Source organism: Ictidomys tridecemlineatus, chromosome 15 (assembly GCF_052094955.1).
Source record: "Ictidomys tridecemlineatus isolate mIctTri1 chromosome 15, mIctTri1.hap1, whole genome shotgun sequence".
Lineage (NCBI taxonomy): Eukaryota > Metazoa > Chordata > Mammalia > Rodentia > Sciuridae > Ictidomys > Ictidomys tridecemlineatus.
In genome coordinates this window covers 29,471,923-29,496,171 of record NC_135491.1, presented here as the reverse complement: position 1 = coordinate 29,496,171, position 24,249 = coordinate 29,471,923, and the positions used below count along the sequence as shown (strand labels likewise).

Below are 24,249 nucleotides of genomic sequence, written 5' to 3'. Positions count from 1 at the left end.
ATCACATGCATTGGGCAATCTATTGCTGCGGGAGAGTCACAGATAGCGTGCAATGCCAAACTTAAATCTCCCAGGCTTCTATACCAAGAGAAAAGCCTCGTGTAATTCACGGATGGCTTCCTGCAAGACACTACAACTGACACCACAAAAATACAAAGGATCACTAGAGATTATTATGAACAACCATGTGCCAACAGATTTGATGACCTACAAGAAATGGACGAACCTCTAGACACGTATATACCTCACCCAGACTGGATCATGAGGAAATAGAATGCCTGAACAGACCAACAACAGGGAACAAGATTGAATCGGAAATAAGGCGTCCCACCAACGAAAAACCCAGGACCACATGGTCTCACTGCTGAAATCTGCCAAGCACTTAAAGAAGAACTAATTCTAATTTTCCTTAAGCGATTCCAAACACATTCTATGAGGTCAGCATTATTACCCTGAAACCAAAACCAGAAAAGGATAAAATAACAACAACAAAAGAATATGACAAGCCAATATCCTTCGTGAGCACAGATGCAAAAATCCTTAACAAAATATGCAAACCAAATCCAACAGTCCATTAAAGAGATTACTCACAAGGGACTGGGGATGCAGCTCAGTGGTAATGTACCGCCTAGCATGCACAGGGCCCTGGGTTTGATCGTCTGCACAGAAAAAGAATAAAGAAAAACCACCCTCCAGTGGGATTCATCCCAGTGACGCATGGAGGAGGATGGGGCAGATAACATACTACAGAACGGGGAAAAGCCGGGAGCTTCCTAAGATCTGGAATGAGACAAGGGCGCCCGCTTTCACCATTCATTCAGCAGAGGGCTGGAAGTCCTCTGCAACCAGAATGGTGAAAGAAAGAAATAGAGGACATCCAAAAGAAGAAGTCAGATTGTCACTCTTCGCCGATGACAAAGTCTTATATATAGAAAACCCCAAAAGAAACGACTAGAAGAAACCAATTCAGCAAAGTTAGAGGATACAAAATCAACATACAAAAATCAGCAGCAATTGCTATACGCTAATAACAAGTTTTGTGAAATAGAAATCAAGAAAGCAATCTCATATAAAATAACTACAAAAAACATACAGGGTCAAATTTAACTAAAGAAGTAAAAGACGTCTTTGATGAAAAATCATAAAACTTTGATGAGAGAAGTTGAAAAGGAACCCAAAAGCAGAAAGACATCCCATGTTCATGGATTGGAAACACTGATATGGTTAAAATGTCCCTACCACCCAACATGATCTGCAGATTTGACATCATTCCTATCAAAATACCAGGAAAAAAAAATTCCGAAAATTTATACAAAAAAAGTATATTAAAAAAACCCTAAGTCATCTTGAGCAAAAAGAATAAAGCAGGAGGCATTCCACCACTACTAGTTCTAGTAATCAAATTACTAGTTCTATTAATCAAAATGAGCATGCAACTGGCATAAAAATAGACACACAGATGAATGGAACAGGACAGACAGCCTACAGGTCAACCCATACACCCAGTCAACTGACTATTGACAAAAATGCTAGGAGAAGCACTGGAGCCCTGGAGAAGGACAGTCTTTTCAGTGAGTGGTACTAAGACAACTGACATCCACATGCAGAAGAAAGAAACCAGGTCCCTCTCACCAGTGACAAAAACCAACTTAAACGTTTTCAAGGTTTAGCTACCTAAGACCTGAAACTATGAATCTTCCAGAAGAAAATGGGAAAGGTTCAGGGTATTGGGACAGGCAAGCTTTTTTTTTTTTTTTTTTTTTTTTTTTTTGATAAGACCCCAAAAGTATAGCACACAAAAGTGAAAGAAGACAGATGGGATCACATCAAACTAACCAGCTACTATATGGTAAAGGAGACTGAACACAATGAAGAGACAACCTACAGAATGGGAGAAAACATTTACAAACTAATAGATCTCAACAGGTGTTTCCTAAAAGAAGATATACAAATGACAGCAGGTATATGAAAAGGTGCTTAATATCACTGATCATAAGGCAATGTAAAAACACAAAATTACTTCACCCCAGTAAGAAGAGGTACTGCTCAAAACACTAAAAACAGGTGCTGGTGAGGATATGGAGAAAAGGGAACCCTTCTTTGCACACCGTTGGTAGGAGTGTCAGTTACTATAGGCACTATGGAAAAATGGTATGGAGGCTACTCAAACAACTAAAAACAAAACTAACCAAAAACTACCACCACATGATCCAACAGTCCTGCTATTGGATATATATATCCAAAGGAAATGAAACCCGTATGGTAGAGAGACATCTGTATGTCTATGATCACTGTCACACTACTCACAAGAGCCAAGAAATGGAAACAACTTAAGTGTCCAACAACAGATAGTTAAAAATGTGCTATCGGGGCTGGGGATGTGGCTCAAGTGGTAGCGCTCTCGCCTGACATGCGTGCGGCCCGGGTTCGATCCTCAGCACCACATAACAACAAAGATGTTGTGTCCGCCGAGAATTAAACAATAAAACATTAAAAATTCTCTCTCTCTCTCTCCTCTCTCACTCTTTTTTTTAAAAAAAAAGTGCTATATATACACAAAGTATATATATACACAAAGTATAGTATTCAGCCATAAAAAAGTATGGAAAGGAATCCTGTTGTTTGTAACAACAGGAAATCCTGTTTCCATCATGGATGGAATTGGACATCATTATGTGTAATAAGCCAGACAGAAAGACAAGTATAACATAATCTCATGTGGAATTCTTAAAAGTTGATCTCATAGAATCTGAGAGCAGAATGGTGGTCATCAGAGGCTGTGGAGAGTCGAGGGGTGAGGGGGATGGGAAGGCTGATCAGATAGAAGCAGGGAGTTTGTGCCACTGCTTAGCAGGGGACTACAGATAACACAACACTGCATCCTAACATGTCAAAAAGCCAGAAGAAAGGACTTCATGGGTTTTTAAGATAAAAAAATGATGAATAATTGAGAAAATAAATGTTTAACATGATTTAAGTGTTACACAATGTACACACGCTTGGAAAAATTACACTCAGTTAAAAAAATAAAACCCCCCAGATCCTTGGTCAGGTGCAGCAGTGCCTGTCTAGAGTCCCAGCTACTCGGGAAGTTGAGGAAGGAAAACTGTTTGAACCCATGAGGACCCGGCCAGCCTGAACCACACAGCAAGACTCTCAATCTTAAAAAAAAAAAAAAAAAAAAGTTCTAAAACAAAGGATCACCACGGAGTTCCTACCCCGATACTTACAGTGCTGTGTATTTCTAAGGCACTGTTCTGGATGATTTAAAATATATATATATATACACACACATATATACATCAATGATAAATTTTCAAATCTCCATTGGCGACTCTTCTGATCCGGCAAATGGCTGGGTGACGGAGATGTGCCACGTGCTCCTCCCAATGACGTGCATTGAAATTTCCACCTCAATCCCCGGTTGTCCCACTGTCATTCAAGGACATTGAGAGGTAATACTGGAAAGTCCTGCTGTCAGTCTTTTTTCAGGTCTCATATATTTGAAGCCATATTCCTTAGCAAGCAAACCACCCAGGAATAGGAATATTTGGTGAAAAAAAGATTGTAAAAAAAGGTTTTGTAAGACACAAAGCTTTCAATTAAAAAGTCATTTATTCAAAAATATTTTCTACCAGTTCTCATTCTATGATCAAATTAAATCAAGGGGCAGTGTTACAAAACAACAGCTGATCAGACCTTCCTGTTTAAGAGGATGGCGATCACCTCGTTTAGCTCATCAGTACAATCTTTGGAGGGTGACATACAAACACAATTCACTAATTTCTTCACAAAAGTTCATAATTGGTACATACTACTTCATACCAAAAAAATACTTTGCAAAGTTTGTCTTCATATTTCAGTTATAGATTCAGCTAATATAAAGTGATACAGGCTTTAATAAAATACCCAAGCAATGATCTGGGCTTTCCTTTCTTGCAAAATTCAAGGACAATGATATTGAGGTTTCGTTCCACCTGAGGCTGAGCTGCATTTCCATGTTTTGTTTCGAGTGATGACAACCCACTGGGGACAACAGTGAGCACACTAGAAATGCTCGGGGATCTCAAGGCTTAACCAGGAGTTTCCGACAGGATTTGAACCTCAAATTAATGTTCAGAATAAAGGCATTAAAAAAGGCCTCTAAGAAACATATAAAGGAATCTCTTTAGTATTCCCAGCCAAAAATACTTTGGGGAAGAACTTGTCGTTCCCCCTCTCTCTTCTTTGCAGCGGAGAGAGGGACCCAGAGCCTTGCACATCTAAGCGAGTGCTCTCCACTGAGCTCCCTCCTCTAGCCTGGATCTCTCTTCCCGTGGTTCAAGAAGTTAGTCTTTTCTCAACAGTTTCTTGATAAGCAACAAACCTTCTCAAATTCATCTTCACATTGTCGAGAACACATAGCTGATCTGGACTGTATTTACCCCTCCCTTCTTTTCGTATCTGTGAAGAAAAAATTTATTTATAAAGTATTTCATTTGGGGTATATTTAATCATTTTTTTGAATAAGACCGCTGCAAGAATGTGGTAAAACAGTTTTACTTCCAAGGTAAACAGCACACAGAACATGAAGAATAAAGATAACTTAAAATGTACATCTTTAAAATGATAGTTACAAAAATAACCAAGACTTTTAAAAATAACTCTAGACTTTTAAAAACTGAGTTTCACGGCATGTGAGACATGTCTCCCCTCTGGTCTAGACAGATAGCTTTCAAGTTCTAGTGTGTAACAGTACCACCCGGAAGGTTTGTTTAAAAAAATGGGTTGGTGGGCCATCCACCGAGTTCCTGATGCAGAAGGTCTGGGGGTGGGGCTGAAAATTCCCAACAAGGTACCTGGTGCTGCTGGTGCTGCTGGTACCTTCATGAGGGCACCTTGGGGGCTGGGGTTGTGGCTCAGAGGTAGAGCACTCGCCGAGCACACGTGAGGCACTGGGTTTGATCCTCAGCACCACATGAAAATAAAGCATTGTGTCCGTTTACAACTAAAAAACATGTATTTAAAAGAAAAAGAGGGCACCTTGGAGAAACACTGCTCTACTGAAGTGCTTAATAGAATGTGTGGTATTATATTTCAATGCAACTTGAGGCTAAATAGGTACTAAACATTTTTCAATGCAACTGTGGCTGGTTTCCCACAAAAGGGCTTCACATAAGCAACTGCAGGTGGGGGCTGGGGATGCGGCTCAGGGGTAGAGCACTTGCCCAGCATGTACGAGGCCCTGGGTTCAGTTCCCAGCACTGTAAAACAAGAAACAACAAAACCCCAAAACTGTAGGCTAGCCTTCCAGCTAACAAAAAAAAATTCATTAGGGCTCTATACCTTTGAGAAAAGAAATAGTGAGAAATGTAATTACCGCAGCAAAGCAGACTAAGTAGATAAATCAATTTGAACAATAGATTGAACAGACAGAAGCAAATGTCTAATTTAAAATCTAAAATACTGGGCTGGAAATGTGTTCAGTACTAGAATTTCATGCTAGCATGCTTGAGGCATTGGGTTTGATCCCTAGCACTATGAAAAAGGAAAAAAAAAAAAACATCCTAAAATATACAATGATAAATATTTGTATTTTTTCAGAATTACATAATTTTAAAATTGAAATTTAGATAAAAAATTGACACATGACTCAACTTGTTTTTAAAATGCCTACAGGGTGGAGGTGTATCAAAGAGGAGGAGCAGGTGCTTGCTGACAGGAGTGAGGCTCTAGGTTCAATGTGTAGCGCTCCCACATGCACACATACACAAAGATCCTGGCTGCTGCCGTACCTGTCCCCCCCAAAGGTTTTTGAAATTATTTTTGATTCAAAGTTAGGTTTGTTATTTGTGATAAACATAATAGATAGATAAAATTGCTAATAAAGGTAGTAATAGCTACATTCTCCAGGATAGGAGGACTTTGAGTTTGCCTCTTTTCAAAAGAAAATTTCCATAATAATAAAATCAAGATTTGATGTACTGTATGATATAAAATACATTTAAAATGTACATGAAAGTGCTTTGTTAGCTATAAACTACAGCATTTATGTATATGAAGACCCCCTCCTTTTTGCAGACTGGGAATTGAACCTAGAGCCTCACACATGCTAGACAAGCTTTCTATAAGTGAGCTACATCCCCAGTCCTTTTGAAAAACACTTTTTTTTTTTTTGAGCTAGGGTCTTGCCAAACTGCCCACACTAGCCTCAAAATTGGCAATCCTCCTGCCTCAGCCTCCCTAGTAGCTGGGAGGGCTACAGGCGTGTGCCACCACTCCTGGCTATATAAAGTACTTTAACAGTACTAACGTGTTAAAGAAATGAGGAACTTGTCAGATGTCATTCTGGCTCCAATTACAGTGATTCAAAGTCGGTGTGGAGCTATGACTCAGTCAAGAAGCATTTCACAAAGTACTGGGGATGAACTGCAATGTTAATCACTGAGATTTACAGGAATTCGACAGGCACAGGCCTCTAAACTGCAAGGTGCTAACTACACACACCCTCTTTCCCAGAGAATGCCGGGACCTGTGCACTCATGTAAGACAGCTACAAACCTTCATCTTGAAGACTGGCTGGAACTCTTTCAGAGCTGATAACAATTTAATTTGAACCGAGGCTTTTTCAGCTTCTTCACCATCTGCAAAAACATCAAAGAGAGCATCCAGAGCTTCTCCTGCTACCACAAGGGAAGGATCTTTGGTGGCAACCTCAAGCAGAAAGTGCCCAATGGTCTGGAAACAGCAAACACATTACAACATGACTAAGGTCAGCCTCCAGATGAATGCTAACTTCAAATGAGGCAATGATTCATACACACTGTTTTCTATAAAACACCAGGGGAGAAATGAAAACTTTTAAAGGACCAAACACTTTACAAATACTTATAAATATACCAATTATAACACCAGCAAGATAAACTAAACATATTATGGTTCCTAGGTAAAGTGAATGAAGACCCATAAATGATATATGAAAAATTGATTTTGAAAATCATTAAATTTCTCTTTTCCTCTCTCAAATACAATTCTCTGATATTAAAATACATAGAAATCTTATCTGTAATGAAAAAAATCTGCTTTTAAAAGTATGTAAAAAACACTAGGATAATTTAAAAAATAACCCAACACTTCATCTCATTTTGCTTTATTTACTGTTGATTTTTAGCATCCATTCTTTCCTTCTCCTTGCATGATTAGCTAGCAAAGGACTGTCCCAGGGTAACCTCCCTCTACTTTGGCTACTCTGCATCACCCTTTATGCCTCGAGGGTGGTGTGCAATTCAGCATTATGGGGAGGGGACAGAAATGCTCAGGACACTGAGCCCAAAGTCCAGCTGTGCCCTAAGTAACAGGGTGACTGCTGGACAGTGAGTCAACCTCGCCAGGCTTCAGTTTTCTCATCTAAATTTACGAGGTCTACATAACCTCTAAGAGAGTGTAGACATGTCATATTCTAGAATGTAACACAAAGCACACAGAACCACCTAGGAAGTCGTCTTATTAAAAACAATTCATGTGAACAGAATCCAGCTTTAGCTCCAAGTTCCAGGAAATACAGAGGATAAAGGAAGAATCCCAATCCTGTGAGAAAACCATCAGATAAATCAAGAAAACTGAACACTGTTAACTGATCTAGGAGTCGAGAGTAGATAGTGCTGGGAGAACTGTTCTGGATCAACAGAGACAGAGAAGATCCCAAATCAAACATATGGAATTTACTGATTCACACAAACTAAATAGGTCTCTCCCAAGAAAACTGGAAAAGTATGAACACAGAACAGATATTAGACATATTAAGAAATAACTGTTAACTGTATGAGGCATGATAATGACATAGGAACTATCCCTATTTTTAAGAGATGCTTACTGAGCCACAGGGGCCAAATTCCATGTTGTCTTTCGTTTACTTTAACGTATCCAGCAGACTGCACGACGAGTACAGGATTGAATGGTAACTGTTAACTCTGCTGTGGGCACACAACTCATTGTACTTTTTCTTTACCCTTCATCCTCCATATTTGGAAACATGATTAAATAAGAACATTTTAAAACTTTATATTTGAGAAAAACTTGCTGTTCAACTAGAATGGACCTCGGCAGCCAGTCTTATGGGCAAAGGAGCAACCCCATTTCACCTGTGTGTTGCACACACATGCCACGCAGCCAAGCGTGGCTCACTCTCACCTGTGTGCACATTTACCAGACATCTCTGGAAGGATACAGAAGGAACAGATAACAGTGGCAAATGGGAGCACTGTTAGAAGTGGAGGTCGATCTTTTCATTATATACTGTTGTACTGTTTGAAATTTCTTGCTATGTTCATGTATCATTTTTCTGAAGGGACGCGTAAAATAATTAGTCATCACTATAAAGTTTTTAGCAGGTTAAGAGGTGCTTTACATAAACAGTTTATTAACCATTAGTCAGCAATCAGCACTCTAGCAGTTTTTAGTGCATTGAAGGGTCATTTCACTACTGCTGACCGTTGAGTGATGCCGTGTACCTCTAGCAGGGCAGTTCCTGAGCAACTGTGCTGAGATCGAGTGCTGAAAGCAAACGTGTCCAGTGAATTCCTAGTGTGCTGGCGCTACCAGAGTTGCTGTTTGTAATTTGTGGAGCGATTAATTATTTGTATTTCTCAGAAATGTATTAGGTGGATTTTCATCAGCAGGAAAATATAACATCTTTAAAAATTCTGCAATTGGTCTTTCACTGAAGACAAATTTATTTTTGAAAAGGTATCTCCAGAGTAAAGTTAAATGACAAAATGAGGCTCAACATTTTACACACTTAGCTAATACCCGTAGCTAGAGCAAGTCAAAGGGCACATTCTAATAATATAACTTAGCAACTTTCTGATATGATATCTTCTCATCATGCTACAGAAGTTTTTAAAAATCCTACACCAACAGATACACTTCTTCCATTTCTAAAATTTTAACATTGTAGGTTAGAAGCAAATTGTTTTACCTTAAGAGTTTCAAGTGTACCAGCTTCTTTGGCGAGGACGCTGCCTGTGATTCCTAAAATGCTAACGACATTCACTCGGACCCCGATGTTGCTACTGTGAATGCCTGCCTTGCAGAAGGCCATCAGCTGATCAGGTGTCATGCACTGTTGGAAGAGCAGAGGGGCATTCCCAGGGTTAGACTCAACCAAATCCAGGAGCACGTGAAGCCAGGGCTGATGGCATCTCTTCTATAGCTGTATGGCGCTGGGAGCCGTAGGAACGCCTGGCTGAGAAGTTATTATGTATTCTGATCATTCCCAAATACAGCTGGAAATTCTGAGCTAAGACGAGTCCGTTCATGTCACTGTCATTATCCAATCTACAAGAGGGGCTTCAGGTCCTATTAGTTTCATTGAAGACTTTCATTCCAGATGTACACAGACTGAGATCTTAATTCCCTTTTAATGTTGATCATAAAGGTTTTGACAGTATAACAGAATCATGTAGGTTTTAAAAAATAGGCTGAATCTATACAAGGTAAGAACTTTAATATGTTTTGTCATAAAGTATTAAAGACTGATATTACATAGTGCTTCCACCAAGTGGTGGTAATTTTCAGTTTAAGATAATTTCTTTTTCAATACTGAGGAGTAAACCCAGAGGTACTCTACCACTGAGCTACATCTCCAGTCCTTTTCATTTACTTTTAGATATTTTTTTAGTTATAGAGGGACACGACATCTTTATTTTATTTATTTATTTTTATATGGTGCTGAGGATCAAACCCAGTGCCTCACACAAGGCAGGAGAGGACTCTACCACTAAACCACAACCCCAGCCCCAGTCCTTTATTTATTTATTTATTTTTAAATTTTGATACAGGGTCTTGTAGATTGCCCAGGCTGGTCTTGAACTTGTGATCTTCCTGCCTCAGTCTCCTGAGTTGTTGAGATTACAGATATGCGCCGTTGTGCCTAGGAGTTAAATCTAACATGAGCACATATTTAGGCACAAGGACCATGAAAGAGCGTGACTGTCGGGACATAGGCAATCTTTGGTGAGAAGCAGCACAGGGTGGTGATGAAGAGCTTGGATCTGGAGCCAGACACTCCAGGCTCCAATCCTAGCTTCACTCCCACTTGGCAGTCCATTTTCCCATTGGTAAAATGAGGGTGATAAAAGTCTTCATCACACTTGTGACAGGGGTAAATGATGCATGTAAAACACTCACTAGTTATTATTTGTAAAATTTATAAATTCTAAATCTCATACTCATTTCTCAATCATGGGCATTGCTTACGGGCAACAGACTATGGGTCAGGCTCTCAGAAGATACTATAAGTCAAAAGCGGCCTCACTGTTCTTGTCAGGACTTTTGGTCCCAGCAGTGAGAAAGTGACCAAAACAACAACTAAGCTAGCACTACAGGTTCCTCATGGCTCGGACGAGGCTGCTGTGAATCATACAGACAAGCTGCACCACTGCAGGTGATTCGTGAAGAAGCTTCGGAATGTGTACAAACCAACAAGGTAAAGAACGGACAGGAAGCAAGACAGCTGAATTCTAGGGGGGTTGCTGGCACTCAGCAAACCAAGCTCTTGGTTCCTTCTCCCTGCGAAGCTTGGGAGAGTCAGAGTTCTTCCGGTTTGAACACTTTATGCTCATGTGTCGTATACATACATTACGGTTTAGATATGAGATGTCCCTCAAAAGCTCATATGTGAGACAATGCAAGAAGTTTAGCAGTGAAAGGCCTGGGCTAGAGCATTTTAACCTCATCAGTGCATTAATCCCAACAGGTGGTGACTATAGGCACAGAAGGTGTGGCAGGAGGAGGTGACTCACTGGAGGTTAGCCTTTGGGGTACATATATATTTTGTCCTTGGTGAGGGGAGTCTCTCTCTCTGCTTCTTGATGCCATATTCTAAGCCACCTTCCTCCATCATATTCTTCTGCCACACTTTGAGCCCAGAACAATGGAGCCAGCGGTCTGTGGACTGAAACCATGCGTGTGCCAAATAAACTTTTCCTCCTCTATAATTGTTCTTGGCAGGACTTTTGGTCACAGCAATGAAAAGCTGACTACAACAACTAACCTAATAATTCAAGATCTTAATATGTACGAACGATTATCATTAACTGAGCATAAACTGAGTAATTTTTTTTTTAAATTACCAGACTGATGCAGAAAATGATACCTGTACAATATGGAAAAATCAATAAACACTTTATATTCCTATAAGGTTATAAGGTTATCTGATCCCCACCAAAAGCCATATGGCGGACTATGTATTATCAGCATTTCCATTTCATAAAAAGTGAGGGCCCAAAATTATGTCCTTGGAAAAAATCCTCAAACATACAAAGAAACCTTTTTAAATCATAAAGAATACAATACTAACATGAAATCAACAGCACCTGCTATATTTAATAGTAAAACATCATTCCCATTAAACTCTGATAAGGTTTGGGGAGCACTGCTTGAAAGGGTGGCTTTGGAGGGATCAAAGACAAGGTCCCTGGAGAAAAGGAGGCCCCAAAGCTGCACTACTGGGAGACCTTATCTCAAAATCTTGAAAAAGTAAAGTCTGCCAGCATAACTCAGTGGTAGAATGCCCCGGGATTTAATCACCAGTACTGTATTAAAAAAAAAAAAAAAAAAAGAGTGAGATTCCGATATGTGCCAGCTGCATCATGGAGAAACCGCACCCACACTACCTGGTCACAGACAAGAAAGGGGAGCAGTGGTTACCAGAGAGCGGGGCAGAAGGGAGTCAGTGTGTAATGGGTTCAGTTTCAGTTTGGCAAAGTGAAAAACGTGTAAAGACAGTGGTGATGGGTACGCAGTAGTGCACACTTGGCACCACTGAAGTGTACATTTAAAAATGGATGAAACAGCAAATTTGATGTTTCACCACAAAAAAAGAGAAGATATTTAAAGCTGGGGCATAGCTCAGTGGTAAAGCACGTGCCTAGTATAGTCTACCTTTTTAGTCTTTATCATTCTGTTTTTTATTTCATGGTTTTTAAATATTTTTTTTTAATTAAATCCAGGGGTGTTAAAAAAAGAAAAAAAAAACAAAGCTAACAAAAAAGTAATTTCTTTTTGCTGGGCAAAGTGGTGCATGCCTATAATTTCAGCTACTTGGGCCTAAAATAGGAGGATTGCAAATTCAAGGCCAACAGCCTGGGCAACCTAATTGAGACCCTGTCTCAAAACAAAAAATTAAAAGGGCTGGGGATGTAGCTCCGTGGTAGAGCATGCCTACTTTAATCCCTGCCCCCCTCTCTGTCTCACACACACACACAAGCACACACAAAAGTAATATTCCCCCCTTATTTATAAAAGTGAAAACTACAGCTAACTTTATTATAAGCATACACAGAATTCTTTCAAGCAACTTTAAAACACAGTACTCTAGGGTGGGGAGGTAGTTCAGAGGTACAGCACTTTCCTAGCATGAACAAGGCCTTGGGTTCCATTCCTAGCACCACCAACACAGACACACACAGACACACACACACATACACAAACACACATACACACACACAGCAAAACACCATACCCTTCTTCTTTAACCTGGAAATACCAGTGTGAACTTTATTTTGCTATTCCCTGGCTATTTCAACAAAAAGGCTTAAAAGTGATGACAACACGGTGGCCATAACCCCCCCCCCCCAAATTCAGTTTTCCACCAAAGAAATCAGGGCTTTTAGAAAAATATTTTCACGTTTTAAGCAGGAAAATTACAAGGTGAGTCTGAGACATTTTCTTTAACTTGAAAAGCAAAAAATGATAAAAAATCTAGGGTTTGAATGTAGAGTTCATGTCAAAGAGACACAGAAACCAATCTGAAGGGATTCCTATTATGTAAAGATTGGTTTTTGCATGAAAGAAAAATATGAATCCATATTTTAAAAACCCTAAGATCACAATCTTCAATCACCAGTACCACAAAAGGGAAAGAGAAAAAAAAAAGCCAATGATATTCAAAAAATATTTTCAACATATGTATCCAACAAGAACTTAAATCAATAAAAAAAGCACCTGTGTGTATTGCTCCACATTCTCTTTCAAGCATTTCTGTTTTCTTTTTACAAAGATTGTACGTTACTCTTGTAATAGAAATAAGGGTTTTAAAAAATTAGTTAATTTCACCTTCATAATACAGAATCTTCTTAAGTTTCACATAAAAAAGCTTAAAACCCCTACCTGAGAAATGTTCTTGGAGGCCATTGTTTGTAAAAGGGCCCGCAAGGCACCACTTATGGCTTCTAGAAAGTCATCGTGTTTAGCAAAATCTAAAACACAAACAAAACATGAAGATAAAATGTAAGTCTTCTCTTTCTCCAGGACAAGCTATTTTGTAGAAAAAGAAACAGGATCAAAACAGAACATGTTAAGTAAATTCATCAGCTATGATTAATAAAAATAATCTAGGTATTTAAGCCCAGATGTACAGTGTGCACCAATTCTGACAATGAAACATATAAATGACAAGCTAGGGCCTGGTGGAACTGTCACAACAAGGGTGTGTCCCACAGACGGTCCTCGACTTGTGGGCTCTGGGTTTCATGTGATCCACGTTCTGGCACATGACGAGCCTGAGCCAGTGCTGCCAACTGAGTCCAGCCTTGTGCAGAGCCCCGTCACAGCGCTGGGCACACCTGTGGTACAGTCACCTCCTTGTCCAGTGCTTCCTTGTCCACCGAGGACACAGCGGAGGGAAGAACTGCTGCTTGCGCAGAGACCCAACTTCTCCTTCACATTCCTGCTCCTCGTCACCACTTCTTTCTAGCTGTTCCTTCTGGCCATGCAGGATAGACCCAAGAGCAGCCATAAACAACTGTGCCAACACAGCCACATACAGGCCAGGGAGGGTCGCGCAGCAAGCTGGCTCCCCGTCCCCTCTTATAGGAAAGGAAAGCAATTCCCTTGGTGCTGTAGACGGTACTTTCCAAAATGGCCACAGCAGTATTCCCAGTTCTGCGTGATCTCCTGGAGGCCAGCCACTTCCGATAAAGATTGGAGCCTGTTATTCTACTCTTTAAGTCTGGGTAGGACTCTCTGATTTCTCAACAAACGAAACATACAAATGACAGGATGGGGGCCTAAAAGCGAATGACTCGTGTGTGTCAGATGGAAGTCATTTGCTTTTATGACCTTCTTCTCCCTTAACTCTAGCCCTTGGAGCTGGGCCACCATGTTGTGAGAAAGCCTGGTCACGTGAAGGGGTCATCTGTGGGTGTTCTGCTTCCCAGTTCTAGCACCAAATTTCAAACGAGTAAAAAACTTCCGATGATGCGGCCCCGAGCCCTCAAGGCTTCCAGCAGAGGCTCTAGATTAGTATTCCTCCATCTCAGCACTACGGATACTCAGGACAGGATCACTAATGCTCTGTCATGTAGGCACAGGGGTCTCCTGTTCACTGGAGGAAGTTTATCGCATCCCTGGACAAAATAATTTAGATTCCACTAGCAATTTCCAAGTTGTAACAATCGAAAATACCTCCAGACCTGCCAAATGTCCCTGCAGGTGGTGGTGCAAAATTGTCTCTGTCGAGATTCACTGCCTTAGACACCAATGGAGACAAACAATGTCCATGGTACCCTAAATGGGCGACCCAGAGGAACAGTGAAATAACAAATTGGTTGTTGGATTTTTGAGTCAGGATCTCACTATGTTGCCCATGCTGGTCTTGAACTCCTGAGCTACCGTGCCCAGCTTGATTATTGTTGTTTTAAGCTATAACATTTTGGGGTAGTCTGTCGTATAGCAATAGAAATCTTGTGGTACCTGGGACCCTGTCCCAGTCCTGACCCCCTTTTAGGTTGCCTGGGTGAGAGATAAAGAGGTGACTTCCCACAAATTTTTTTTTTTTCCAGGGGCACTGGGGATTGAACCAAGGGGCATTTTGCCACTGAACTATATCCCTAGCCTATTTTATTTTGAGACAGGGTTTTGCTAAGTTGCTTAGGGTCTTACTAAGTTGCTGAGGCTGTCCTCAAATTTGCAATCCTCTTCCTCAGCCTCCTGAGTCAAGAGGATTATGGGTGACACCACCATGCTTGGCTCCTTCCCACAAACTTTAAAGCTTATTAAATTTTTTGGTCCTTTCATTTTCAGATATATATTATGCACCAAAGTAGGGGATTTCCTGTAATTATCACAGGCCATAGAACAAGATAGATTTAGGATCAGATGGGCCGGGGATGAAGTCCTGCCTGACATTATGTGACCCTTGCCACTTCACTTTGGTCTCAGGTCACGTGTTACCTCCTCAGAGAGGACTTCTGCACTTGCTGAGCCCAGCACTTCACACCACTCTGCTGTTAATTTTTTCTTTATAGCTGAAATTACATTAAACATTATGTCAGAATGCAAGCTCCACAAACAAGTGCCCCTGCCTAACTCTTCAGACCACTATTCCTAGGACCTAGATAGTGTACGGCATAAAGTAAGTGCTCAACGAACATATGCCAAACCATGAATGATCTGAAGAGGCCCCGTAACCTTTCTAAATCTCAGCTTCCTCTCCAGGAAAAGGGGACAATAAAGTATATTTCCCAACATTTGGCACCTATTATAGGCTCTTGAAAATTCATGTGAGGTTGTTACTATTTAACTTTAAGAAGTTACCATATTGGCTCTTGGTTTAATGCTCCAAGAGTAGCTCTAGAAATTCACAAACTCCACATAAAACAATTAAGCTACAGTTGTGGCATGATAAACTTACTCAGTTAAAAAAAAAAAAAACAAATCTCAGAGTCAATCTTTTCTCATTCTTTCTCAGGAAAATAAAATTATCTTAGATCTAGAATGATAATGTGAACTAAACACCATTTTACATTATGTATAATTTGCACTTTACAGAAGATGCTTGGGCGATTTTTATTTAATTCATATTTTTGGCCAAATATCCAGATTTGGGGAAGGCACTTTAAACCTCCTTGCTTTTCAGCTAAATTTTCAGTAAAAGGTCAACAGATATGGTGTTGTCAGGGAAATTAGGTAAACAACAAAAGTTAGACAAGAGGTTAATTCAAAATGTCCTTCCCCTCAAGAATGCTACGCAATATCTAAGAATGTGTAGCAGGTCTAAATGTAGGTAAATAATCAGCCTAGGAGTAATCAAGAAGCAAATTGTATTTGTGAGTTTTTCAGACTTACTTTCTAGATGGGATACCACCATTCTAACCAAAAAAATAACTTTCTAATGACCAGAATCTGGGAAAACAGAAAACCCTAAATGATTTTAGAACTCATGTAATGGAGCAAAACTGACCAACTGACCCAATGCAAAGACACAACATAGCTAAGGATCTGATGTTTTGAAAATCAACAGCTTTTAATGAAGGAGACAAAGATACTACAAAAACACTTTTTATCCTTGATGTCAGCCACAAATATAATGTAGGTATGTACAGAGAATCACAAATTTTGTAGCTATTCAGGTCTGTATTCTGTATTTTAGTGTCAAAAATAAAACGAGCCAGGGCTGGGGCTGTAGTGCTCAGTGGAGGAGCACTTGCTGAGCATGCACAAGGCCCGGGTTTGATCCCCAGCACTGCAAAAACCAAAACCAATACCAAAAGTTAAAACAAGTTAGATAGAAGAGCTGGGGTTGTGGATCAGTGGTAGAGCACTTGCCTAGCAAGTGCGAGGCACTGGGTTCGATTCTCAGCAGCACATATAAGTACATAAATAAAAAATATAGGTCCATCGACAACTAAAAAAACATTTAAAAAAAAGAAGGGCTGGGATTGTAGCTCAGTGGTAGAGCACTTGCCTAGCATGTGTGAGGCACTGGGTTCCAGGCTCAGTACTACATAATAATAAATAAATAAAGTTACTGTGCCCGTCTTCAACTGGGGGGTGGGCGGTGGAAATAAGTTAGATAGAGTTATATGAACCTCATACCTTTAACTCTAAGTAGAGAAATTTAGCCTGTCCTCTCCACCAAAACTTTTCCAATAACAGTTCATAGTATCTATATAGAATCTCTAGGATTACATTATTTAATAAATCCCAAAGGTTTAGAAGGACTACATTATAATATCTTGTCTCAATACTGTGTGATTGTTTTTTAAATCAGATTTCATTCTAAGAAAATTTACTGCTATTCCAAAACAAATAACAACTATTATTATTTATTTGTTTTTGGTTCCAAGGATTGAACCCAGGGCCACTTACCCACTGAGCCACAACCCCAGCCCTTTCAGGTCTCACTGAGTTGCTTAGCCCCTCACTAAGTTGCTGAGGCTGGCTTTGAATTTGCGATCCTCCTGCCTCAGCCTCTGAGCTCTGGGATCTCAGGTGTGTACCACTGCACCCAGCTCTATTATTATTTCTGAACCACTTTTTAATTCCATTTCTCTGAATACCAATGTTAAGGGATACAAAAGCCACAGATAGGATACAAGGATAGACTCCGAGCAATGGGGACAGTTCAGAGACATTTTAATGGCAATCTTTCCCCAGCAACAACCTTCTCTGTTTGCAATCCAAACCCTTTCATACACAGGAGATCAATTAAAATTACAAATCACTGGGAATAATGGAGCCCACATCATTAGATAGGGAGCTTTTCAAAACTACTGATGTGACAGTGACCTGCAGTAGGTGATTTCTATAAAAATAACATTATAGCTCTCAGGAAATATTAAAACGTTCTTAATAGCAGCACATCATATTTCTGCACTTTTTTTTTTAAGATTATTATTATTCTTTTAAAGATGGAGCTGGGGATACAGCTCAGTTGGTAGAGTTCTTGCCTCGCATGCACAAGGCCCTGGGTTCAATCCCCAGCACCACAAAAAAACAAAAATGAAAAGTCATGAAACTGGAATTAATTTAAGATCAAAGTGCTTAGTTATATTTCCCCACAATTCAAAACACTCCTTTCTTCTCCAGGACTCAGCTTGGTGTGGTTTTCCTGTGGTCTGTGCATTGATGAATGTGCAGCTCAATGAGTGCACGCAGCCAGACAAGCCAGGACAAACACATCGAAGTGTTCCTGTCCGGCTGAGGCAGGTGCGTTTACTTCACTTGAAACAAACTCCTCCTGCTGCTGGGGATGGGACTGGGGCACCTTGACTGGACTGAGAAATGGCTTGGAGGCAAGAGAGGGGCAGCTTGTAGATCTAGGGTTGGGCAGGGCTTGGAAGCAGTAAAACTCTGGGGTATGGCCTGTTCACCCAAGGCCCTGGCTGTGGACTTCCCTGTTCGGTCCTGCCCTCTGCTCAGACCATAAGAATGGGTGGATGGTTGTGGGCATCAGCAATATGGGCTCCTCCTTCCCACCCCACGGGACATCTTGCTGGACTGATGGGAAGCAGAATGCCAGCAAAGGTCAGTGAAGGCGTCCCCTACCACATGCAAGGTCTCTATGAGGTTGGGAGAGAAATATGAAGCGACAGTCACTGCTCAGGCTGACAAGCCTCTCAATATGCCACTGCTCAGAGGGACTGAGTGAGCTCCTCCAGCTGAAGCAGATCGAGTTAAAATGGGATTCTACTATAATAGACTATGAAATCTGTTAAAAGAACATGTATCAAACCCGGTACAGACAGGTCACTTAATAAATCAGCCAGGTGCGATGGAGAAGAACGCTTGTAATCCCAGTGACTAGGGAGGCTGAGGCAGGAGGATCACAAATTCAAAGTCAGCTACTTAGCGGTGCTCTAAGCAACTTAGTGAGACACTCTATTGAAATAAAAGATAAAAAGGGATGGGGATGTGGCTTGGTGGGTAAGCATCTATGGGTTTAATCCCTGGTGCCAAAAAACAATAAGGGAGTCTTACAGAATCTGTACTGGTCCTAAAGGCTACCCAATTCATTACTGGGCCAATTAAATCCTGTTAAATTAAAAAAATATATATGTTTGGGATTTTCCTCAATGGTAGAGTACTTGCCCAGCATATACAAGGAACTGGGTTCAATTTCTGGTACCACAAAAAAAAAAAAAAAAGTTTAACCATGGTATGTTACCCTATCTAGGTTTCTGAGTACAAATGAAATTAATCCATTATCAGAGACCTGTAAATTAAAAGATTCAATTCCTACACTGCAAAAATGTTTGGAGAGAGATACGGGTTTGATAAAAGCTAGGTGCAGAATTATGTGTGATTTTATACCATTTCCCACCTCTTTCCTTTCCCCAAGTGTCCCAGAGAATCTTTCTGAAACCAAATATAAGAAAATGGTGACTTGGTTCCGGGAGAGAAACTGGCTGGGACAAAGGAGTAACATGGTCCACTTTACATCCTCTAATAATTTTTGAATTTTGTTCCACATACAATGTATGTATTACCCAGTCAAATTTAAATTCCTATAATTAAGAAAAAAAATACAGAATTGCCAAAATATCTTAATGAGGACCTGATGTTATATATGATTTCAGCCTTAATTGTCCTGACATAATTGGAAATAATCATAATAAAGAAGAAAAACGCCCCCCTCCATCCCTGCTGGCATGCCTGGTTTGACTCTCACCACTGGTGACTGTAAACACACGCCCGCTAGTGACTGGGAAGGTTTCTGCAGGATTGATGATTAAACAACACACAATCACAAAGCCCATGGTCTGCCCCTTAAAAATTCTGCTCTGTCCCAGTAGTCTTTCTGATCAATTCCTAAATATTTACCTGGCTGAGAAAAAAGAAGTTGTGACAGGTGCTGTGAGAGTGTTTGGAGGGCTGGAACTCCTCCTAGATGGTCCACATCCAGGAGTGACACCAGACTCTGAAGACACACGAGGGCTCTACACTGAATAGTGTTCATTCTGCAAAGGGAGAGAAATGATGCCACCTCTTTAAAATTTATCCAGCAGAACTCAGTGTTAACTTTTAACCTAAGCTTCAAGGTCTGACGGGAATATCTGTAAGTACAAGGGGGTCCGTGGGCAGGTCACAAAGAATCGTAAAGTGGGCTGTTAATCTGCCAATCAAACTGTTCACGCACAGAGGGTTCTGATGTACACCGTTTCCTGAGCCATAAGGAACTTCTGGGTCTTGGGAGGAGTTAGAAATTTTTATTTAATGTTCTAACACTTCACCTAATGACCAGCTTTTTGTAAAAATATATTTTTAATTGTAGATGGACACAATATATTTATTTATTTTTGTGGAGCTGAGGATCGAACCCAGGGCCTCATGCATGCGAGGCAAGTGCTCTACCACTGAGCTACAGCCCCAGCCCTGACCAACTTTTTTTTTAATATTTATTTTTTAGTTGTAGTTGGACCCAATACCTTTATTTTATTTATTCATTTTTATGTGGTGCTGAGGATCAAACCCAGGGCTTGCAAATGCTAGGCGAGCGCTCTACCACTGAGCCACAGCCCCATCCCATGACCAACGTTTTTGAAAAAGAAAAGTTCTTTAAAAAAAAAAAATTTAAAAATAAAGTTCTTACTTTCTAATCAAAGGTTTCCACGTAGGGTTCCTTGAACATATGTCAAGTGCAACCTTGTTTGGGGAGGCAGTTTTCTCAAAAACCTAGGTTTAAAAAAGGCAGTAGGGCAAAGGTCAGAGATCTTCATCTTACACACGATTTCTTTATGAAGCGTCTACACATTACTTCCAAGTAAAATGTTGAGGATGACCAAGAAAGAATGATCTTTTGGCTCATTTCCAGGCCTGCTGGTTCTGTTCAAGCTGGAAGTGTGTGCTCACTGCTTGTGCACACAGGATGCACAGCTCTCTGAAGCCTTCCCCACACTCTGTCAGAGCCCAGAACGAAGGCGGCTTACCTTCTTTGGGATGAGGCAGTTGGTGAGAGCGGAGTGAATCTCATGGGAGAGGCAGAGTGGGGACAGCAGCTGCCCCCCACACTCACTGAAGGAGTTCTCCATGCACGCATCGCTCTCGTCACTGCTGGAAAGCTCTTCCCACTCATCGTCAGAGGGATCTGGGAAGAGTGCAGACCACCTGTAGCTGGATGCTAAAGGAAATCCCCTGGAAGCCGCCCCGCCTGGGGGAAAGGTCTACATGTCAACTGGGCACAAACCTTCACTGAAGCACATGTTGACGACAATTTCCAGAGCCGTCTGCTGAGCTGTCAGCACTGCTATGGTTTCTCTCAGTTCCTTGTCAGTGGGCTTAAAAAAAAAAAGGAGAGGGGGGATGCCAAATTATTTTTGCATGAATTTTCTTAGCGAAATCCCACTAGAAGATTTTTGCCCTTGGAAGGGAGAGTATGGGGGTGGGGTAGGTAGAAGAAAAGCTATGAAGGACTGAAGTACCAACAAGCATTCTCACTCCCTTGGCACGGTCTAGCAGGCCACTGTTAACTGGGATTCCATCTATCTGCATGGTTATTCTCTAAAGCGTTGCTTAGTGAGCTGGAGAGAACAGATAGATATTCAGGAATTTTGAACTAAATTCACCCTGAAACTTAATCTAGTGTGTTAAGAAGTCAAAAATACTAAGATTAAAACAAAAGTTCATTTCAGATGCCAAGCACTTAAACACAGCAAACCTGCTTCAGGACACTGACTTCCTCTTGGAAAGACTGCATTAATAACCCTGCTAAAAGCCTTATGTGACCAACAGAGCCTCGCCAGGAGCACACAGCTTGCTTCCTGGCTGTTTCTGAAGATGAAAATAAATACTCCTTTAAGATTAAAAAAAGAGGAAGACATTTTTCTCTGAAAATATATAGCATCAATTTAACTTCACCAATTAACATTTCTTAAAATGGGTATTTAAATTTATATACTTAAATTTTCACGACCTAAATTCTTAAATAACCAATGGAAAAGTGAAATAGACACAATGATATTCCAAAAGACTGTATCCAACTTGAAAAAGACTGTATCCACTAAAGACAATGTATACTTTATTGTCGAAATGTTTCTAAATTTTAGCAGTATTCTAATCATCTTCATGGCTGTGTAACCTTCCATTAAATGGATACACTGTGACTTACTAAGCACTCACTCCACTCGCATGAAATATTTCAGATTACAATAACCCTTCAGATTCTCAGTTCTACCTCTGTAGATTTAGCCAAATCAACCTACCTACTTACCTGCCTTCCTTCCTTCCTTTCTTTTTGGATAGATTCTCACTAGGTTGCCAAGGCCAGTCTCAAATTCCTGGGTTCAATTGATCCTCCTGCCTAAGCCTCCTGTGTAGCTGGGACTATAGGCACATGTCATTGTGCCTGCCTAACCAACTTTGGATCAAAAAGCTGGGGCTGTGGCTCAGCAGTAGTGCACTTGCCTGGTGTGAGTGAGGCACTGGGTTTGAGTCTCAGTACTGCATGTAAATAAATAAAATAATGGTCTATCAACAACTAAAAAACTTATTTAAAAATTTTTTTTGGGAAAAAAAAATTGTACTATACTAAACATGTACAGACTTTTTCCTTGTCAATATCCCCTAAACAATAGAACAACAATATTTACATTATACCAAGTGGTACAAATAATCTAAGGACTATTGAAAGCACACGTAAGGACATGTGTAGGCTGTATGCAACAATGATGCCATTTTATATATAGGACTCCAGCATTTGAGGATTTTGAAATCCAAGCAGGGTCCTGAAACCAACTGATCCCCTGTGGATACGGATGGCCAATTGGACTGGGATATCTTAATTCCTCAGACAGACATATTGGATCCAAGGGTACAAGCACATTGATAAGTCCTAGACACCATCCCATTTTCCTTTCCAGGATGCTCTCATTCATTTAAAAACCTCACTAACAACTTCTTTGCCCAAGAATTTAACTGCAACTTTAGGCTATGTCCTTTTAAAGAAGAGGAGGGGGTCAGTCAGGGTGGCACACACCTGTAATTCCAGTTACTCAGGAGGCTGAGGCAGGAGGATCCCAAGTTTGAGGACAGCCTAGGTAACTCAGTGAGAAGTGAGAACTCGAATCAAAATAAAATTTTAAAAAAGGTCTGGGGATGTAGCTCAGTAATATGAGTGTTTTTCTAGCACTGACAAGGCCCCGAGTTCAATCCCTAGCACCACATGCACACACAAACACACACACATACAAACAAAAAACAGCAATTTTCTAATTTGATAGATGTAACTCGTGGATTCCTACATTTGTGTTCCATTTATTACCACTAACAATGTAAATAAAATTGTTCCTCTTTATGTGTGTGTGATACTCAACTCAACAAACCTTTGTCAGAGTAGATCCAAGCTAAAGGAGACTTGTTGCCCTCTTCTCATGTATGTAGAATGCCTGAAGATGAGGCTTAGAAGGAAATTAGGATCTACTTTATGTAACTGCTGCTCAGAACATTTCTCTGCTTATTGTTATCAAGCTGACAAAAAGAATCAATCTAGATGAAATGTTATGACATCTGAGATTTGCTTTCAAGTAACCACAGAGAAAGGGGAGAGTGAGTGGGAAACAGAAGAAATCAAACAGATTTCGACAGGATCAATGATAACTGTGGGGGTGGGGGAGGCATGTATTTAAAAAAAAACACACTAAACAGCTTTCTTTATGTATTTGTGGCTATGCTATTAAATGACGTGATTAAGGGTTTTAATTCTAAAAGACTCCAGCAGAAACCACTAGGCAGCGTAAAAGACCACAGCTGACTCCACATCTGTATTCCTGGCACGCGTGAGCATGGTGCTAGCACCCCACTGGCACTTGGCGATGGCTCCAGCATGTTAATCAGCCCGGCCACTCAGGTAGGTCAAGACTTTAAAAGGCAAGTTTTGCTGAAGGAAACACTGCACTTTATGAGCACATTTTTTTTGGTGTGTGTGTGTGAACCCAGGACCTTGAACATGGTAAGCATGTTCTCTACCGCCGAGCGCCTCTATTAAAAAAACAAACAAAACTCATATAAAAATAAATGCTCTACGTAACAATATTTACTCCCTTAAGGAGTCCCTGGGAGCCAGGCTGGAGACGGGCAGCAGCACACTGGAATGTCCTCTTCCTACCCATGCCAGGGGCCTTCACCAGGCTGCTGCTCTCTTTGCCTTCTAAGAAAGCACAGGCACTCTGTCCCCAAAGCCTTCTTAGCCAGCCGTCTCCTCTGCTCCAGGCAGGGATGAGACGCCTGACTCTACAGAAACCACGCCCTCAGAAATCTAGCCCGGCCCTGTCACTGTTCTCAGCACAGGCCTCACGACCACAGCTGTGTGGCTCTGTCTTCCTGAGTCGGAGGAGCGGTCCCTGAAGACAGGCACCATGTCTTCATCATCCATCCTCACCATCAGGAGCACAGTCAAGGACAGAGCATGAATAAAGCTCGATCCTCTGTCCTCCAGCCCATTTTCTTTCCTCCTCCAGAGAAATGTTCTCCCAAAGTCTGCTGAAGGTTTGT

At 40.8% G+C, this 24,249-nt stretch overlaps 1 protein-coding gene across 3 annotated transcripts in view; it reads right to left on the bottom strand.

Moving 5' to 3' along the window:
* Positions 1-3,596: 3,596 nt before the first annotated feature.
* Positions 3,597-24,249, bottom strand: part of Heatr3 (HEAT repeat containing 3) — a 32,927-nt gene continuing 12,274 nt past the window's right edge. For 2 of the 3 annotated variants that reach the window (XM_078032270.1, XM_005318163.5), the window contains exons 8-15: positions 20,948-21,038; positions 20,691-20,848; positions 20,354-20,436; positions 19,585-19,721; positions 13,150-13,238; positions 8,957-9,100; positions 6,541-6,717; positions 3,597-4,443 (exon numbers count right to left, since the gene is read on the bottom strand). In XM_078032270.1, coding sequence (XP_077888396.1) covers positions 4,321-4,443; positions 6,541-6,717; positions 8,957-9,100; positions 13,150-13,238; positions 19,585-19,721; positions 20,354-20,436; positions 20,691-20,848; positions 20,948-21,038 — 1,002 coding nt within the window. In that variant the 3' untranslated portion in view covers positions 3,597-4,320. Of the gene's footprint in view, positions 4,444-6,540; positions 6,718-8,956; positions 9,101-13,149; positions 13,239-19,584; positions 19,722-20,353; positions 20,437-20,690; positions 20,849-20,947; positions 21,039-24,249 lie in introns of those variants that run through there. The other variant, XM_078032271.1, reaches the window with a different exon arrangement.